General features: G+C 43.3%; 1 protein-coding gene across 3 annotated transcripts; it reads right to left on the bottom strand.

The window, feature by feature from the left end:
• Positions 1-1217: 1217 nt before the first annotated feature.
• LOC141051492 (neuronal acetylcholine receptor subunit alpha-10-like) lies at positions 1218-19862 on the bottom strand. 3 transcript variants are annotated; one of them, XM_073548414.1, is made up of 4 exons: positions 19694-19862; positions 17272-17426; positions 11068-11600; positions 1218-2518 (listed from the first exon to the last, which is right to left on the bottom strand). In XM_073548414.1, the coding sequence occupies exons 1-4, from the start codon at positions 19799-19801 to the stop codon at positions 1947-1949; spliced, it is 1368 nt and encodes a 455-aa protein (XP_073404515.1). In that variant the 5' UTR covers positions 19802-19862; the 3' UTR covers positions 1218-1946. The 3 variants fall into 3 exon arrangements, with proteins under 3 accessions (XP_073404515.1, XP_073404516.1, XP_073404517.1); XM_073548415.1 differs by having other exon boundaries at positions 17382-17426; positions 19694-19786; XM_073548416.1 differs by lacking the exon at positions 17272-17426 and having other exon boundaries at positions 19694-19827.
• Positions 19863-20216: the final 354 nt, after the last annotated feature.

The raw sequence follows: 20216 nt of genomic DNA, 5'->3' as shown, positions 1-20216 counted from the left end.
CTGTTATTCTGTAGCTTTTTTATTTTGTGATATAGAAAAAAAAAAATCCCTCTTTTTGTCTTGCATTACGTGAATGTAATCTGATGGACACTCAGTTTGTCCATCGGAAGCTTTTTTTTTTTTTTTTTTTGGAGAATGCACCTACCTTAATGTGAACACAAGTTTCTGAAAATCAACTGATTTCAAGAGGTGAGATCCTTTGTTCCTGGACAACATAACATGGAGGTCTGAGGGAGACAGAGGAGTCTGGAGGGAGGAGAAGGACAGAGGAGTCTAGAAGAAGCGTAGGACAGAGGAGTCAGTAGCAAAGAGAGGACAGAGGAGTCTGAAGGAGGATACGAGTCTGGAGAAAGTTCAGAAGCGTCTGGAGGGAGGAGAAGGACACAGGAGTTTGGAGGGAGGGAGAAGTACAGAATGGTCTGGAGGGAGGACAGAAGTCTAGAAGAGGAGAAGGACAAACGATTCTTAACGAGTAAAGAGGAATCTGGAGGGAGGAGAACAGAGGAGTTTCAAGATGGACAGAGTAGTCTAGAGTATGATGACAGAGGAGTCTGGAGGGAAGAGAAGGACAGAGGAGGAGTCTGGAAGGAGGAGAAGAACAGAGGAGTCTGGAAAAAGATGAGGAGAAAGGAGTCTTGAGGAAGGGGAGGACAGAGGAGTCTGGAGGAGGACAAAGGAATCTGGAGGAGGAGGAGGAAGACAGTAGTCTGGAGAGGGACAGAAGATTCTGGAAGGGGCATAGGGATATGGAGGTTATGCTTCTTCCCCTTTCGTCATGTGAATTGAGGAGTCGGGAGAAACTACTGTTGACTGTATGAGCATTTAACTGAGAACAGAGTGGAGTAAACAGATTTTCGGGACACTCATCCACCACATATGTAGTCCATATGGCCACTCGAGTAGAGCACTGTAAACCTCCTACTATGGTGCCTCTTCTGATTAGTAGACTACTATGATGTCATCACATTGCAATGCCACATACACATGATGTTGTGGCAACCTACTAATCAGAAGTGGCGCAGGGTATGGCATAGGAAGTAGGGGGTTCTCCGTGCTCTACTCCAGTGGCCATGAAAAACTAAGAAGGCTGCTAGATCAGGGTCCTGCAAAACTTTTTACACTACTCTTGCTGACACCTTTGGACAACTGAACCCTTGAAGTTCCACAATATCTTAAGAATTATTAATTACATAAACCATTTTCATGGATGATGAATCAAAGATGCTAAAAAAACATTTATTCGAGGAGAGCAGTGGGACAATGATCAGCAGATCTTCTAGAATAGACTCAGTCAACATGGTGAGACATGGAAGAACCTGGCTTCGACTTGAGAACTGTTTGGTTCTTTGAGTCTCCTCTACAGTCTTGGTATCTCCAGTTACTCTCTCTATATAAGTCTTTTCCAGAAGAGCATTATGGTTTTATTGAGTACACAATGGCTTTAATCTAGAAGAGGATATTTAAATACTCTTATAATGAGGTAATGCATAATGGGACTAAAGAAGCTACTTAAATAGTACGGTAAGACTGATCCATGACTTCTCCACTAAAGGCACATAACCAGGTTGGATATATTGGACCTTGCACATCCATGATGATTCATTGACAATGTTCCATGTTTTTCCTGGTAATTAGCACTTTCCATGATGATACAGTATGGTTTAGTAGTAGTCTGGTGGCTCTATTTGTTCTAGAAATCGTTTTAGACACCCATCCATTGAACATGTTAACCAGCAAGGACTGGAGAACTCTCAACTATCCAAACCTTTTCTGACAATGTATCTCAGTCTTTTCCCGCGATTAGGCCCTTTGGAGGGCAGTATGATGTGACTGGATGGGCAGTGATGTGAAGCTTTAACTAGACAGACCTGTTTAGGTCGATTGGACGCAATTGACTTTAGGGATCCGCGATGGCTGGAAAACACTTTGTAAACGTGCAAGCCCACTCAGATTGCCTTTCCTATTATTAGCACACTCATGATGAACACCATGAAGAAGAACACCCACATGAAGAAGCGGTCCATCACCTTGGCTACTTTTTTCCATTCCCCAGTCCGTTTTTGCGCTGCCTTTTGCTCTCTGAAGCAGCTGGCCATATATTCAATGTTTTTCAGCAGACGTTCATTGTGGCACAGACACTGTAACTTGGGGCACTCACCGCACCCATGACTTTTCTCAGCCCCATTTTCTGGCTTCCAGTCCAAGTCTTCCTTCATAGCTGTGTCCTTCTTAGGGATCCTCTCTTGCCAGTTTTTCAGTTTGGCTGCCGGGTCGTCCAGTTTGGCATCTCTGTTCATGACGTGAACTTTGGGTGGTTTCTCATCTTCAGGTGTGGGCCGACTGCAGCTCTCCCCCACCTCATACACAAAGAATATCCTAGACATGTATTGCAGGAAAAGTTTCTTTGCCCACTTAGGGACGGGTTTTGCTTCTGGGCCACAGTGGTGAATATTCATTATAAAGATTGTCAGCGCTGTTGAAGCAGTGATCATTGTCATGGTGGCGATATAATATTTCCCTACAGTGAGAGAAACAAGAAAATATTTGTATTACGAACAAAGGTAATCTCCGGTCCTCCCAAGACCACCTTCTCTCCTCCACACTTATTCGCTCCTCACCTAATCGCCTCCAAGACTTCTCCCGAATATCCCTCATCCTCTGGAATTCTTTGCCCCAACACGTCCGGTTATCAACCACATTCGGATCCTTCAGACGGAACTTGAAAACCCACCTCTTCAGGAAAGCCTACAGCCTGCAATGACCCCGCTACCTCCTTCTCTCTCACCACTACCGGTGATATCACCTCAACCAACATCGGAACTGCTGCAACCCCCCAACCTACTGTCTCCTTCCCCAACATCCTGTAGCATGTAAGCCCGAAAGGGCAGGGTCCTCTCTCCTCTGTATCAGTCTGTCATTGTTAGTTTACTGTAACTGAGATCTGTAATTTGTATGTAACCCCTTCTCATGTACAGCACCATAGAATCAATGGTGCTTTATAAATAAATCATAATTATTATCCGACATAATAACATTAATATTTATTTCTGAAGGTCTCAGGAAACAGAAAAATAAAAGATGTCAAAATCTAGTGTTATGATAGTGGAGCAAGTCACTCGGGAAAATAGAGCACACTAAAAGCAGCTGACCCTAATGGTTCCTGCACAGACTAGAGATCCCGTCACCGCCATCCCTAGTGGTTCCCGTGTTAGCAGAGATAGCCCTAACCACAGACTAGATGATGGAAACTTGGACCTATGCTGCCTGAAAGTCTGTTGAGCGCTTCACGTTCCTCCTAAATAACCGGAGGGCAGTGCATAGTGCAAATTACCTACAGAAGAGGAAGTGTGCTGAAATACAAAGAGATCCGAGAGTGGGTAGAACAAACCACGGAATAAAAAATAAAGGACTAAGTATGTACTAATAGAAAATATGCTGCCTACATCCTAACAAGAAACAGAAGATAGGTGCAGGTAAAGAACATAAACCTCAAAGTCGATAAACCCTAGCTGATCTTTCACTGACTGGATTAAACTACAGCAGTATGACTGGACATCCAAATGAGATTATCACCAGTAGAAAATACTAATGGGAGAAAGAATATAAGCTGCACCCGAAAGGTGATGGGGAAGACAAATGAGTAAATGAAGACACCTGTTACCTTAAGACAACAAAAGCAAGAATAATAGAAACTAAAGACCTGGAGAAAAGATGTAAATGCTGTGGATGGACCATTAGGAATAAAGGGAAATGAGAAGTTACCAAATCACTAATAAATTAAACTAATACTGCTCCTATGTACAAGAATATAACTACTATAATACTGCTCCTATATACAAGAATATAACTGCTATAATACTTCCCCTATGTACAAGAATATAACTGCTATAATACTGCTCCCTATGTACAAGAATATAACTACTATAATACTGCTCCTATATACAAGAATATAACTGCTATAATACTGCTCCTATGTACAAGAATATAACTACTATAATACTGCTCCTATGTACAAGACTATAGCTACTATAATACTGCCCCTATGTGCAAGAATATAACTACTATAATACTGCTCCTATGTACAAGAATATAACTACTATAATACTGCTCCTATATACAAGAATATAACTGCTATAATACTGCTCCTATATACAAGAATATAACTACTATAATACTGCTCCTATATACAAGAATATAACTGCTATAATACTGCTCCTATGTACAAGAATATAACTACTATAATACTGCTCCTATGTACAAGAATATAACTGCTATAATACTGCTCCCTATGTACAAGAATATAACTGCTATAATACTGCTCCTATAAACAAGAATATATCTACTATAATACTGCTACTATGTACAAGAATATATCTACTATAATACTGCTCCTATGTACAAGAATATAACTACTATAATACTGGCCCTATGTACAAGACTATAACTACTATAATACTGCTCCTATGTACAAGACTATAACTACTATAATACTGCTCCTATGTACAAGACTATAACTACTATAATACTGCCCCTATGTACAAGACTATAACTACTATAATACTGCTCCTATGTACAAGACTATAACTACTATAATACTGCTCCTATGTACAAGACTATAACTACTATAATACTGCTCCTATGTACAAGACTATAACTACTATAATACTGCCCCCTATGTACAAGAATATAACTACTATAATACCGCCCCTATGTACAAGAATATAACTACTATAATACTGCCCCCATGTACAAGAATATAACTACTAAAATACTGCTCTTATATACAAGAATATATCTACTATAATACTGCCCCTATGTACAAGAATATAACTACTATAATACTGTCCCTATGGAAATGAATATAACTACTATAATACTGCTCCCATGTACAAGAATATAACTACTATAATACTGCCCCTATATACAAGAATATATCTACTATAATACTGCTACTATGTACAAGAATATAACTACTATATTACTGCTCCCATGTACAAGAATATAACTACTATATTACTGCTCCTATGTACAAGAATATAACTACTATAATACTGCTCCCATGTACAAGAATATAACTACTATAATACTGCCCCTATGTACAAGAATATAACTACTATAATACTGCTCCTATGTACAAGAATATAACTACTATAATACTGCTCCCATGTACAAGAATATAACTACTATAATACTGCCCCTATGTACAAGAATGTAACTACTATAATACTGCTCCTATGTACAAGAATGTAACTACTATAATACTGCTCCCATGTACAAGAATATAACTACTATAATACTGCCCCTATGTACAAGAATATAACAACTATAATACTGCTCCAATGTACAAGACTATAACTACTATAATACTACTCCTATGTACAAGAATATAACTACTATAATACTGCCCCTATGTACAAGAATATAACTACTATAATACTGCCCATATGGACAAGAATATAACTACTAGAATACTGCTCCTATATACAAGAATATAACTACTATAATACTGCCCTCTATGTACAAGAATATAACTACTATAATACTGCTCCCTATGTACAAGAATATAACTACTATAATACTGCCCCTATGTACAAGAATATAACTACTATAATACTGCCTCTATGTACAAGAATATAACTACTATAATACTGCCTCTATGTACAAGAATATAACTACTATAATACTGCCCTCTATGTACAAGAATATAACTACTATAATACTGCCCCCTATGTACAAGAATATAACTACTATAATACTGCCCCTATGTACAAGAATATAACTACTATAATACTGCCCCTATGTACAAGAATATAACTACTATAATACTGCCCTCTATGTACAAGAATATAACTACTATAATACTGCCCCTATGTACAAGAATATAACTACTATAATACTGCCTCTATGTACAAGAATATAACTACTATAATACTGCCTCTATGTACAAGAATATAACTACTATAATACTGCCCTCTATGTACAAGAATATAACTACTATAATACTGCCCCCTATGTACAAGAATATAACTACTATAATACTGCCCCTATGTACAAGAATATAACTACTATAATACTGCCCCTATGTACAAGAATATAACTACTATAATACTGCCCTCTATGTACAAGAATATAACTACTATAATACTGCCCCTATGTACAAGAATATAACTACTATAATACTGCTCCTATGTACAAGAATATAACTACTATAATACTGCCCCCTATGTACAAGAATATAACTACTATAATACTGCCCCTATGTAGAAGAATATAACTACTATAATACTGCTCCTATATACAAGAATATAACTACTATAATACTGCCCCTATGTACAAGAATATAACTACTATAATACTGCCCCTATGTACAAGAATATAACTACTATAATACTGACCCTATGTACAAGAATATAACTACTATAATACTGCCCCTATGTACAAGAATATAACTACTATAATACTGCCCCTATGTACAAGAATATAACTACTATAATACTGCCCCCTATATACAAGAATATAACTACTATAATACTGCTCCTATGTACAAGAATATAACTACTATAATACTGCTCCTATGTACAAGAATATAACCACTATAATATATTAATAAGCACAATACCCAAGACCCTTTTCCTTAAACACTCCGTATACTGATATATCATACAGATCATGTCGCAATTGAGTGACCTATAGATTGAGAGTGTCACTTATATTTGAATAAAATCAGAAAGACACTTTCTTTCAAATATATCAAATTTGACAAACACAGCCTATATAATAGGGTTGCCCCAAGCCAATTACCACCTAAGCAGGGAAATCATTTCATACACAATTAGCCATATCTGGCATTCAGACTAACATTTTTAATGTCCTTTTTTCAAACTTCATGCAGTAATTTGCACATACTGCAAATTCAATACTTTCACAGAGTCCGGACCTTGATATGCAAGTAAATGAAATAGGGACCAAAATCATTCGCTGTCACCTCACCATAACCCAATGGCTATGGAAACAGACCTAATAGTGTGCAGATAAAAAGAGGCCAGACCGCAGCAAATAATCGCCAATGTTTGCTAAAGTGCCTAGTGCAAAAGTATATTTATTGCATTATGTCCTTTAGTTGCACATAAACTCATGTGTCCAGTTAATAGATGCAATTACAGCAGTAATCAATTACATATTGCAGCACATATTGCGGAAGTATTCAAATCACAAATAAGTACCAAGGTACCCAGCTTTCCCTGGATTCATATGTCCCAAATGAACGTTTATCCAGCTACCAATATATAAGAAAAGGAAAGACGAGGTACATATTACCTAAATCCGTGCAGCAGAAACTGTAAACGCCAAGTGGCACGGCGTCTTCTTGCACCCCGACGCACGTTTCGCCCTTGCTTCTTCCTGGGGGAGTGCCACTGGGCGTTTACACTTTCTGCAGCACAGATTTAGATAATATGTACCTTGTCTTTTCTTTTGCATTGGTAACTGGATAAACGTTCATTTGGGACATATGAATCCAGGGAAAGCTGGGTACCTTGGTACTTATTTGTGAATGAATACTACCGCAGTATGTGCAAAATGTGCTGCAATGTGACTGAATACTGCTGCAATTGGTTTGAAGCAACCCTTTTAAATATGTTGTGCTTGTCAAATTTTATATTTTTGAAATAAAGTATTTTTCTGATTTTATTCAAATGAGTGACACACTTGATCTATAGGTCACTTAATTGCGACATGATCTATGGGATATACTACTATAACATATGACTAATAGTTGTCCTGAGGACAGATCCTCCCGCTGAGTTGTGGATCTCTGTGGCTTTTCCAGTGACCATGGGCCTCTTGACTTCTCTCATTAGTGCTCTCCTTGCTTAGGATGTCAGTTTTGATGGACGGCCATATCTTTGTAGATTTGCAGTTGTGCCATACTTCTTCCAATTTTGGATGATGGATTGAACAGTGCTCCGTGAGATGTTCAGAACTGGCTAATTTTTATAACCTAACCTTGCTTTACTCTTCTCCACAGCTTTATCCCTGACCTGTCTGGTGGGCTCCTTGGTTTGCATGATGATGCGTGTTGCCTAATTTTCTCACACAAACCTCTGAGGCCTTCTGTCACGATACATTTTTGGATTCGTGACAGCTCTGGTTCTGCTATAATTTAAAGGTTACTTTTTTCCTTTTGCAAGGGTTAATGTCAGCTTCATTGCTGGCAGCTGCTTTGTTGCTGGTCTTCTGATGTTAGTGGTGGCCATTCCTACCATCCTTTAATTAGTCACATGATGCATCAGCTGACTGTTGGTAATAGAGTTAATCCAACCAGCCTGGAGTTTGGAGCTCTCTGGTGCCAGTGGTGTATCTGCTGCTTCTGTGGAGTTTGGGTTCTTGGTTCCGTATTCGCTGCTGTTTGGAGCCTGGTAGCAGATGCTGGAGCTAAGTATTGTTTTCCCTTTCCTCGTCTGGCTTGTGTTTGTCACTTCCACTGTGTGTTACCATCTGCAGTGGTGATGCTAGCGTCCTTGCCGACCATTGCACTAGCCAGGGTATAGTGAGGTGACAGCTTGGGACTAGGCACGTGACGGCTGCGGGGGGGGGGAAGGACCCGCATGGAGCATTAGGGGAGCGTAGGGATAGGTACGGGTTGTTGCTAGTAGGTGCCCCATATCTCGCTCCCTACTATTAGGGCCTTCCTCTCCCTATTCCATCCTGTTGTTTGTGTATGCTGTGCTGTCCGCAGGACTTACCCATCCCGAGCGTGACATTATGACCAACCCATCCATTCTTCCAGAGACCCTATGGCTCAAGCGGAGGCTTTTGCTCGCCTGATCCAGACCCTCACGGATGAGGCAACAGAGCTGTGGTCTCAGGTGGTGCAGCAGCTTCAGCAGGTGTTTGGGTTCATGGTCTCGGCTCATGTCCAGGCTCAACCAGAAATATCTCTTGCTGACATGCGTTTACCATAAACCTGAGGATCAGGTGACTGCGGAGGTGAATCCTAGTGGGTTGAGGTGTCCTTACTGTCACCGTATGTCAGTTCCGGTGAAGTTCGGTATTTATATTGTCCAGAGGCCCCTCATTGAAAGGGGGGGGTACTGTCACGATTCATTTTTGGATTCGTGACAGCTCAGGTTCTGCTAAAATTTAAACGTTGCTTTTTCCTTTTGGGGCAGCAAGGGTTAATGTCAGTTTCCTTGCTGGCAGCTACTGCGTTGCTGGTCAGTTGATGGGGGTGGTGGCCATTCCCACCAGACTTTAGTCACATGACCCATCAGCTGACTATTGGTAATAGAGTTATTCTATGATGACCAGCCAGGAGTTGGAGCTCTCTGGTGTCCGCGCTGAATCTGCTGCTTCTGTGGAGTTTGGGTTCCTGGTTCCGTTTCCTCTGCTGTGTGGAGCTTGGCAGCGGAGCCAAGTATCATTTTCCCTTTTGCCTCTTCCCCTGTGTTGATGCCATCTGCAGTGGTGAGGCTAGCGTCATTGCCAGTCAGTGCACTAGCCAGGTTATAGTGAGGTGACAGCTAGGGACAAGGCACGTGACGGCGGTGGGGGGGGGGGGGGGAAGGACCTGCATAGGGCGTTAGGGGAGCTTAGGGATAGACACAGGTCGTTGTTAGGAGGTGCCCCATCCTTCACTCCCTACTGTTAGGGCCTTCCTCTCCCTTTTTTCATCCCATTGTTTGTGTACGTTGTGCCATCCACCGGACTTACCCGTCCCGAGCGTGACACCTTCACATAACAGCTGCAGTTATACTAAGAAGAAATCACACTCAGGTCACCACAATGCACCAATTATGTGACTTCTGGATGGAATTGGTCACTCAGGATTTTATTTTTGGGCGTCAGACTACAGGGGGGTGAATACAAATGCACGGCACAATTTTTAGACTTATATTTTTACAATTAGAAAACCTTGTATCATTTCCTTTACATGCCACAAATACTTGTTACTTAGTGTTGATATGACAGAAAATCCAAATAAAATACTTTTAAGCTTTTGGGTGTAATGTGACAAAGGTATGAAGACTTTTTCAAGGCACTCTATAAGAGTACCTGTAGTAGAAATATGTATTTGTAGGCGATGTATGGCCGGCAGTTAACTAGTGTCTGTCCTTAGGCGGCAGGTCTCACAGAGGTGATAGCATGTTATCGTGAGATAAGGCAGTTTCCTGGCCTCCAACCCCAGGGGGCCGAACAGACAGAATTGGGACACTTCACACCTCTGATGCCTTGAGGGCAGATGCCAAATGGGACCTATTTGCAGCCTGACAATTTCTATTTACTATGGGAAAGAAAAGCTAAGACAAGACCCTTTAGAAAAAATCATGTATTCATTGGTAAAGTAGCCATGGTCCAGTCACAAACCAGGAATGACAATATTAACATGCGAGGCTGGCCTAGAAATCTGATCTCCAGGCTAAACCTATAAATTAGGCCCATACACAAAGAAAGTCGTTCACAGTTGAGGGGCAGCCAAGCTGGTGTGCTCCATTTCATATTCCTCCCTCCCTCAGGGGACAGAATACCAGACTGCAAAGTTTAGACATTTCTGTAAGTTTTCTCCCTTTTATTTTATCACTGTTTTGCATATTTGTAGGTCACTTTTTATTTCCATATCCTTTTATTGTAAGCACTGTACCTTTTCTATTAAAGCTTAAACCTTTAATAAGTCTGAACCTTGTTGCTGTAAAGAATCCATAGCCTTAGAGCGGGCGCTCCTGGTGACTGGCACATAGTAGTAGTAACATTTCCGGGACTCATCGCCCGTGTGTTCGGTGAGTGGTGGCAGCGTGTATGAGCGGGGTGTGTGGTCTGTGTCGGGGTGTGATTTATGCTCCCACTGCAACATAGTACAGAGGGTGAATGCTGGACGGAGTGAGAGGAGATAGATTAACCCTTGCAGGTGCAACCCCAAGTCACGTGCTGAGAAGCGGGTACGTGACAGTACCATACAGTGCTCACATGAAAAACTACGCCGTGAACCTATGAACCCAATGTTGGGATATGCATCAAGGCTGGACATCCTGTCCCATGTACACCCTGACGGTTGACATTAGCGGTACTCACCGATGAGTGGCACGTTTTCGGAGGGCGGCATACTCTCAGCCACAAGCAGCTGGAACACGGTGAGGGCCAGAAGGACGGTGACTCCCAGGGAAACCTTCTCCCCAGAGTCTGCCGGCAGGTAAAAGCCCAGCGGAGCCAGGAAGGAGATCATCACACACGGAAGGAGCAGGTTGAAGATGTAGAAGGAGGCCCTCCTCTTCAGGATAAGGGTGTAGGTGACATCGGGGTACGGCTCCGAGCAGCAGCCGTAGGTGATCACGTTCTTCTTCGCCGGCATTCCCAGCACCTCCCACTCCACGTTCTCCACAAAGTCCGTCAGATCCCCGGTGTCCAGGCCGTTCAAGATGTCAATCTGATTACCGTTATAGGTCCACGAGCCAAAGGTCAAGCGACATTGCTGAGCGTCAAAGGGGAAGAAGGAGACGTCCACCTTACAGGAGCTCTTAGTGATGGCCGGAGAGTCCCACATGATCTGCCCATCGTATCGGATCACCACGTTCGTCTCCATTGAGCCGGTGAACTGGTCATCAGCACTGGAAAAGAGGAACACCATAATGGCTCCCAGTATAGACCGGACTATTGTACTGGTGCTGGGATCACGTCTTATCCTCCAGTCACCTCCAGAGCTGCACTCACTATTCTGCTGTTACATCATGTCTTATCCTCCAGTCACCTTCAGATCTGCTCTCACTATTCTGCTATTACATCATGTCTTATCCTCCAGAGCTGCACTCACTATTCTGCTGTTACATCATGTCTTATCCTCCAGAGCTGCACTCACTATTCTGCTGTTACATCATGTCTCATCCTCCAGTCACCTCCTGACCTGCAGTCATTATTCTGCTGTTACATCGTGTCTTATCCTCCAGTCACCTCCAGAGCTGCACTCACTATTGTTCTGTTACATCGTGTCTTATCCTACAGTCACCTCCAGACCTGCAGTTACATCGTGTCTTATCCTCCAGTCACCTTCAGAGCTGCAGTCACTATTCTGCTGTTACATCGTGTCTTATCCTCCAGAGCTGCAGTCACTATTCTGCTACATCAGGTCTCATCCTCCAGTCACCTCCAGAGCTGCAGTCACTATTCTGCTGTTACATCATGTCTTATCCTCCAGTCACTATTCTGCTACATCAGGTCTCATCCTCCAGTCACCTCCAGAGCTGCAGTCCCTCCAGAGCTGCAGTCACTATTCTGCTGTGACGTCATGTCTTATCCTCCAGTCACCTCCAGAGCTGCAGTCACTATTCTGCTGTTATATTGTGTCTTATCCTCCAGTCATCCTCAGAGCTGCAGTCACTATTCTGCTGTTACATGGTATCTTATCCTCCAGTTACACCCAGAGCTGCACTCACTATTCTGCTGTTACATCGTGTCTTATCCTCCTGTCACCTTCAGAGCTGCAGTCACTATTCTGCTGTTACATCGTGTCTTATCCTCCAGAGCTGCAGTCACTATTCTGCTGTGACGTCATGTCTTATCCTCCAGTCACCTCCAGAGCTGCAGTCCCTCCAGAGCTGCAGTCACTATTCTGCTGTGACGTCATGTCTTATCCTCCAGTCACCTCCAGAGCTGCAGTCCCTCCAGAGCTGCAGTCACTATTCTGCTGTGACGTCATGTCTTATCCTCCAGTCACCTCCAGAGCTGCAGTCCCTCCAGAGCTGCAGTCACTATTCTGCTGTGACGTCATGTCTTATCCTCCAGTCACCTCCAGAGCTGCAGTCACTATTCTGCTGTTATATCTTATCGTATCCTTCAGTCACCTCCAGAGCTGCACTCACTATTATGCTGTTACTTCGTGTCTCATCCTCCAGTCACCTCCAGAGCTGCAGTCACTATTCTGCTGTTACATCATGTCTTATCCTCCAGAGCTGCAGTCACGATTCTGCTGTTATATTGTGTCTTATCCTCCAGTCATCCTCAGAGCTGCACTCACTATTCTGCTGTTACATCGTGTCTTATCCTCCTGTCACCTTCAGAGCTGCAGTCACTATTCTGCTGTTACATCGTGTCTTATCCTCCAGAGCTGCAGTCACTATTCTGCTGTTACATCATGTCTTATCCTCCAGTCACCTCCAGAGCTGCAGTCACTATTCTGTTACATCAGGTCTCATCCTCCAGTCACCTCCAGAGCTGCAGTCCCTCCAGAGCTGCAGTCACTATTCTGCTGTGATGTCATGTCTTATCCTCCAGTCACCTCCAGAGCTGCAGTCACTATTCTGCTGTTATATCTTATCGTATCCTCCAGTCACCTCCAGAGCTGCAGTCACTATTCTGCTGTTATATTGTGTCTTATCCTCCAGTCACCCTCAGAGCTGCACTCACTATTCTGCTGTTATATTGTGTCTTATCCTCCAGTCACCTCCAGAGCTTTGCTCACTAACAGACAGATATCTGACATATAAAGCATAGTGGATGACATGGACGTGACTGGAGGATAAGACACGATGTAACAGCAGAATAGTGACTGCAGCTCTGGAGGTGACTGGAGGATAAGACACGATGTAACAGAAGATTAGTGAGCGCAGCTCTGGAGGTGACTGGAGGATAATGCTGTAGCTCTGGATCAGTACAGGACCAGTGCACGGTTCACCTTCTGTTATATGCAGATGCCAGGAGCCGGCAGTAGGGGGCAGTCACAGTCTGGGGGCCGATGACTTGGCAGGGACCCCTCCCCGGGGATGTTCGCACACGGTCTGTCCCGGTTATTGCTGTAATTCGGTCGCGCGGCTCCGAGAGTCACCTCTGCTGAAGAACATGAGCCGCCTCAGACAGCAGCTGCGCCTGCGATAGTGTTACACCTTCTCCCCGAGCCCTGCACTCTACGGGGCTGAAATCCCTGCAGCTCCGAGGGGTGGACAGCCATTATTGGACCCCAGATGTCACAGCAGGAGACCTCACGACGTGAGACCAGGACACGGCTGGTGGGCCAAGTGCTGCGGATGTGACCATCGTAATCCATTGTTATCAGTTATGGTGCCTTGAAAAAGTCTTCATACTCTGAACTTTTCCACATTTTTCACGTTGCACCACAAACTTAAATGTATTTGATTGGGATTTTATGTGAAACCGACATAAAGTAACAAGTTGTGATGTGTCTTCTTCTTGCCACGCTTACATAAAGGCCGCTTTCACATATCAGTTTTTGCCATCAGTCGCAATCTGGCAATTTTTGAAAAAAAAAAAAAAAAAGAATCTGGCAAAGGATGCCGCCGGATCCGTTTTTTTCTCATAGACTTGTATTAGTGACGGACGGCCTCACGTTTCGTCAGTCGTTCGCTGGATCCGTCTAAAAAAATTTTGTCCGGCGACCGGACACAACGCACAAAGCAACGTTTTTTTGTGTCCGTCGAAAAATCGGACAGCACATATTAATTAAAAAATGTTTTAATGAAATAAATACACAAAGTTTTTGATAAAATGTATTATTCTGCCAATCTGCAGCCTCCCAGCCTGACCTGCTATGAACTTGGCAGCGTGGGAAAATGAACTGTCACTTTCCCACGCTCAATAGTTCACCTCAGGTCAGGCTGGGAGGCTGCCTTGACATCACTGATGCTGACGCCGCCAGCTTCTCATTCATTCTGGGGTCTCGGTAGCCGATACCCCAGAGAACATGATTCGGGTCGTTTTTTACCAATCCTGGTGTTGCGATCGCCGTTATTACCCGTATAATGGAGATCACGTCAGAGAAGAGAGAAATAGGGTACCCCGATCAACCCCTCGGTAACCTCTGCTGTCCGTGCATGCCCCCTGAAAACCCCAGGGCGGCCGGCGTCGTCTTCCGGGAGAAAGTGGCAGTGCGCCCATCGAGATCTGCCAGCCGGCACCCGTCAACAATAGGAGATTTTCCCTATTGGTTCATTTTGATCACTGTGATAGACCCTATGACAGTGATCAAAATTAAAAATAAATAGTAAATCAAACCCCCCTTTATTTAGGGAAAAATAAAATAAAAAACTAATTTATTTCCATTTTCCCATTATGGTTAGAGTTGGGCTAAAGTTAGGGTTAGGATTAGGTGTGTGTTAGGGTTAGCTTTGTGGTTATAGGGTTATGGTTGGGATTAGGGTTAAGGGTGTGTTGTGGTTAGGGCTATGGTTAGGGGTGTGTTGGGGTTAGGGTTGGAGTTGGAATTGGGGGGGTTTCCACTGTTTGGGCACATCAGGTGCTCTCCAAATGCGACATAGCGTCCGATCTCAGTTCCAGCCAATTTTGCGCTGAAAAATTCAAACGGCGCTCCTTCCCTTCCGAGCTCTGCCATGCGCCCAAACAGTGGTTTACCCCCACATATTGGTTACTGGCATACTTGGGACAAATTGCACAACAACTTTGGGGGTCTATTTTCTCCTATTACCCTTTGGAAAATAAACATTCAGGGACAAAAAAAAAAAATAAAAAAAATCATTTTTGTGGAAAGAATATGACTTTTCTATTTTTATGGCTCTACATTATAAACTTCTGTGAAGCTCTTGGGGGTTAAAAGTGCTCACCACACATCTAGATAAGTTCCTTGGGGGGGGGTCTAGTTTCCAAAATGGGGTCACTTGTGGGGGGTTTCCACTGTTTAGGCACATCAGGGGCTCTCCAAACGTGACATGGCGTCCGATCTCAATTCCAGCCAATTCTGCATTGAAAAAGCCAAACAGCGCTCCTTCCCTTCCAAGCTCTGCCGTGCGCCCAAACAGTGCCCCCCCCCCCCCCCACATAAGGGGTATCAGCGTAATCAGGAGAAACTGCACAAAAAAAAAAATTGTGGTTCACTTTGTCTTTTGACACTTGTGAAAATGAAAAAAATTGGTTCTGAAGTAAAATGTTTGTGAAAAAAAGTTAAATGTTCATTTTTTGGCATTTTGTCTCCTTTTGTAATATCTTTTGTACTTTTGTAAACACTGCTTATATTTTCTGGAGTAAACATAAATTTACTAGCGTCGTTCTCCTTGCTCTATGACCAAACCGACACGTACGCCACACCAAATCACACTACCTTTAGGGTGGGTTCCTGACCCGATAAAGGTTTTAGTATCAAACAAGGAACTGGTGGCAGCTTAGCGTCATGGTGGTATTGGGGGAACCCTGTCAGTGACGGATTGGAGGTTTATGTGTGAATTCCCGGCCTGGGACTGGTAATATACATACCGCCCTCACTGCAGAGTTCCCGATAGCCAGTACGCGACAAGGCAGCCTTTCCGATGGCTGCTTACCGTAGGTGCAGTTCCCTGACTGACCTGAGGATAAGGAGGGGCGCCAGAGAGCTGCAAGCTCCTAACTGGAACTGAAAGTGGGAAGAAAAGTTGGGGTTATATCCATGACAGTTAATAAACTTCTTGACTGTGGTGTTGAGCACCTTGAGTGGTGCAGTTTTTAGAATGGTGTTTGGGTATCTTCTATCATATAGACCTCTCAAAGTGACTTCAAATGTGAGGTGGTCCCTAAAAAAATGGTTTTGTAAATTTTGTTATAACGTGCTAACAAAAAAAAAAAAATTGTTTCCACAATTGTGCTGATGTAAAGTAGACACGTGGGAAATGTTACTTATTAACTATTTTATGTGACATCACTCTCTGATTTAAGGGCATGAAAAGTTAGAAAATTGTAAAATTTTCACCATATTTCCGTTTTTTTTCATAAACAAACGCAAATCATATCGAATAAATTTTACCACTAACATGAAGTGCAATATGTCACAAAAAAATAAATCTCAAAATCTGTGGGATCCAGTAACGCGTTCCAAAATTCTAACCTTAAAGTGATCGTGGTCAGAATTGAAAAAATTGGCCCAGTCATTTAGTAGCAAATTGGCTCTATCACTAAGGGGTTAACATAAAATCCCAGTAAAATACATTTAAGTTTGTGGAAATAACGTGAAAAAAATGTGGAAAAGATCTCGAGGTGTGAAGACTTCTTAAAGACACTGTATATCAGCCGTGTAGCTCCCTCTGCTCCAGGGAGAGCAGGTGATAACCGCTATGGTCTCAGCTTTCGCAGACTGTGAAGGACGTATTCCTGGCCACATAGTGATGCACGACCACACAGCACTACATGACTAGGCCAACGCGCCATTCCAGAGCTGTAATTGTGGCCATACTGACTGTCACCGGCTTCCCCAGATACAGAGATTCCAGGACTGATCTATAAAAGGACTGGAGCCCCCCGACGCGCGCCAGACTCCAGCTGATGAGCCTCGACCGCCATCCGACCTACTTGTTATATAGGACTATGTCAGGCCTCCATACATAACTGCTAGGTATACGGATGGTATCGAGCCCATCATAGTCCTCTTTGCTCCAACGCAGGTAGGCGTCAAACCACACCTGCCGAATCCACAGGTACGCCATCAGGATCTGATTCCGCTCATCCTGCGAAAGAAACCAGAGTCAGTGACAAGTCCACAAGGATCACCTCCAGAGCTGCACTCAGAACGCTGCACTGCACACGTTAGCACTAAACTAATAGCTGAGATAGGGACAGGGGCGATTCAGAAGGAGGGGCTCAAGGGCAACGATAAATGTGACCCCAGTGGAGAGGAGGAGCTGTGCCCAGATGGCAGGTACACCACACTGCCCCAAGCAATGCATCATGGGAAGGTGGAATGTCAGCTGCAGCGAGCAGGAATTTACAGCATCAGAGCTGCTGACTTGGTGACTTTAGCTCTGGAGGTGACAGCAGAATAGTAACTGCAGCTTTGGAGGTGACTGGAGGATATGACACAATGTATCAGCAGAATAGTGACTGCAGCTCTGGAGATGACTGGAGGATAAGGCACAATTTAACAGTGGTTAGTACTGCAGCCTCGCAGCGCTGGGGTCCTGGGTTCAAATCTAATCAAGGACAACATCTACATGGAGATCATATCTTCTCCCTGTGATGGCGTAGATTTATGCCACACTCCAAAGAAATACTGATAGATAATGTAAACAGTTGTGCTCAAAAGTTGACATACCCTGGTGATTTTGGCCTGATAACATGCACAGAAGTTGACACAAATGGGTTTGAATGGCTACTAAAGGAAACATCCTCACCTGTGACCTGTTTTCACCTGTGACCTGTTTGCTTGTTATCAGTGTGTGTGCATAAGAGCTGAGTGAGTTTCTGGGATCCAAACAGGCTCTTGCATCTTTCATCCAGCCACTGACCTTTCTGGATTGTGAGTCATGGGGAAAGTAAAACAATTGTCAACGGATCTATGGGAAAAGGTAGTTGAATTGTATAAAACAGGAAAGGGGGGAGGACAAGGACCCCAACTATGGCAAGAAGAAGCTGTTGCTCAATATCCAAGGAATTGATAATGCCAGTCAGCAGCATTCAAACTTTGATTAACAAATAGAAAATCAGGGACTCTGTAAAAACAAAATCAGGTAGACCAACAAAAATATCGTCCACAACTGTCAGGAAAAAAATTGTTCAGGATGCAAAGAAAAACCAACAAATAAAATCAGCTGAAATACTGGACGCTCTGAAAACTAGCGGTGTGGCTGCTTCAAAATGCACAATAAGGAGGCACTTGAAGAAAAATGGGCTGCATGATCGAGTCGTCAGAATAAAGCCATTACTGCGCAAATGCCACAAAGTATCTAGCCTACAATAAGCAAAACAGCACAGAGACAAGCCTCAAAATGTCTGGAACAAGGTAATTTGGAGTGACGAGACCAAAATTAAACTTATTGGCCACAACCATAAACGTTACATTTGGAGAGAGGTCAACAAGGCCTATGATGAAAGGAACACCATTCCTACTGTAAAACATGGAGGCTGATCGCTGATGTTTTGGGATGTGTGAACTACAATGGTACAGAAAACTTGGTTAAAGTTGAAGGAAATATGAATGCAGCACGTTATCAGCAAATACTGGAGGCAAAATTGCAATCATCAGCCCAGAAGCTGCGCATGGGACGTACTTTGACGTTCCAACATGACAACGATTCAAAACACAAGGCCAAGTTGACCTGTCATTGGCTACAGCAGAACAAAGTGAAGGTTCTGGAGTGGACATCTCAGTCTCCTGACCTCAATATCATTGAGCCACTCTGGGGAGATTTCAAGCGCACAGTACAAGCTAGACAGCCCAGGAATTTACAGGAACTAGAGGCTTTTTGCCAAGGAGAGTGGGCAGCTTTACCATCTGAGAAAATAAAGAACCTCATCCACAACTACCACAAAAGACTTCAAGCGGTCAATGATGTTAAAGGAAGAAATACACGGTATTAAGAAAAGGGGTATGTAAACTTTTGATCAGAGTCATTTGGATGTTTTGGGTTGTCATTAGGATTTAAAAAAGAGAACACAGTAGTCTGACAATAAATGGCTTCACCCGACCACTAACCATGAGTGGAGAGAAAGTTTTGGTGTCATCATTCATATTCTCTGAAAAAAGGCCAAGAAAGCAAAAAGTCTGCCGGGGTATGTAAACATTTGAGCACAACTATCTTGTGAGCCCCACTGGGAACAGTGATGATAATGTCTGTAAAGTGCTGTGGAATTAATGGCGCTATATAAATATATAAGGGTGTAAAATAAATACAGAGCATATCATTTTTCCTCATTCGGATAAATATGAAGGTTCATACAGGACACCACAGGTATAGGAAGTAGCTAGGAAGTAGCTCAGCTTTGGGGGTGGCGGTACCATGTCGATGATCTGTGATAGGGTGATCTGTAGCGTCACATTCATTGCCTTATCCATGTCTTCCACTGGCCGCAGAGCATTGGAGTAGTTGGCAAATAAGTCGTTCATCAATTTGTAGGCGAACTTCCCTTGAGCCCCGAGAACCTCTGAAATAAGAAAATACACAGTATATTTAGGATCTGGGGCCTGGACTGAGAGTATGGCTCCCCAGACACCCCAGAGTGTCCAACGCAACCACACTGCATTATGCCGGGGTCACCACTGACACTATAACACTGAGGACAGAGAGGGAATAACCTGCAGTCACCACTGACACTATAACACTGAGGACAGAGAGGGAATAACCTGCAGTCACCACTGACACTATAACACTGAGGACAGAGGGGGAATAACCTGCAGACACCACTGACACTATAACACTGAGGACAGAGGGGGAATAACCTGCAGACACCACTGACACTATAACACTGAGGACAGAGGGGGAATAACCTGCAGACACCACTGACACTATAACACTGAGGAC

Source organism: Dendrobates tinctorius, unplaced genomic scaffold (assembly GCF_039654945.1).
Source record: "Dendrobates tinctorius isolate UK_male_01 unplaced genomic scaffold, ASM3965494v1 ptg000157l, whole genome shotgun sequence".
Classification (NCBI taxonomy): domain Eukaryota; kingdom Metazoa; phylum Chordata; class Amphibia; order Anura; family Dendrobatidae; genus Dendrobates; species Dendrobates tinctorius.
This window is presented reverse-complemented; position numbering and strand designations above follow the sequence as displayed.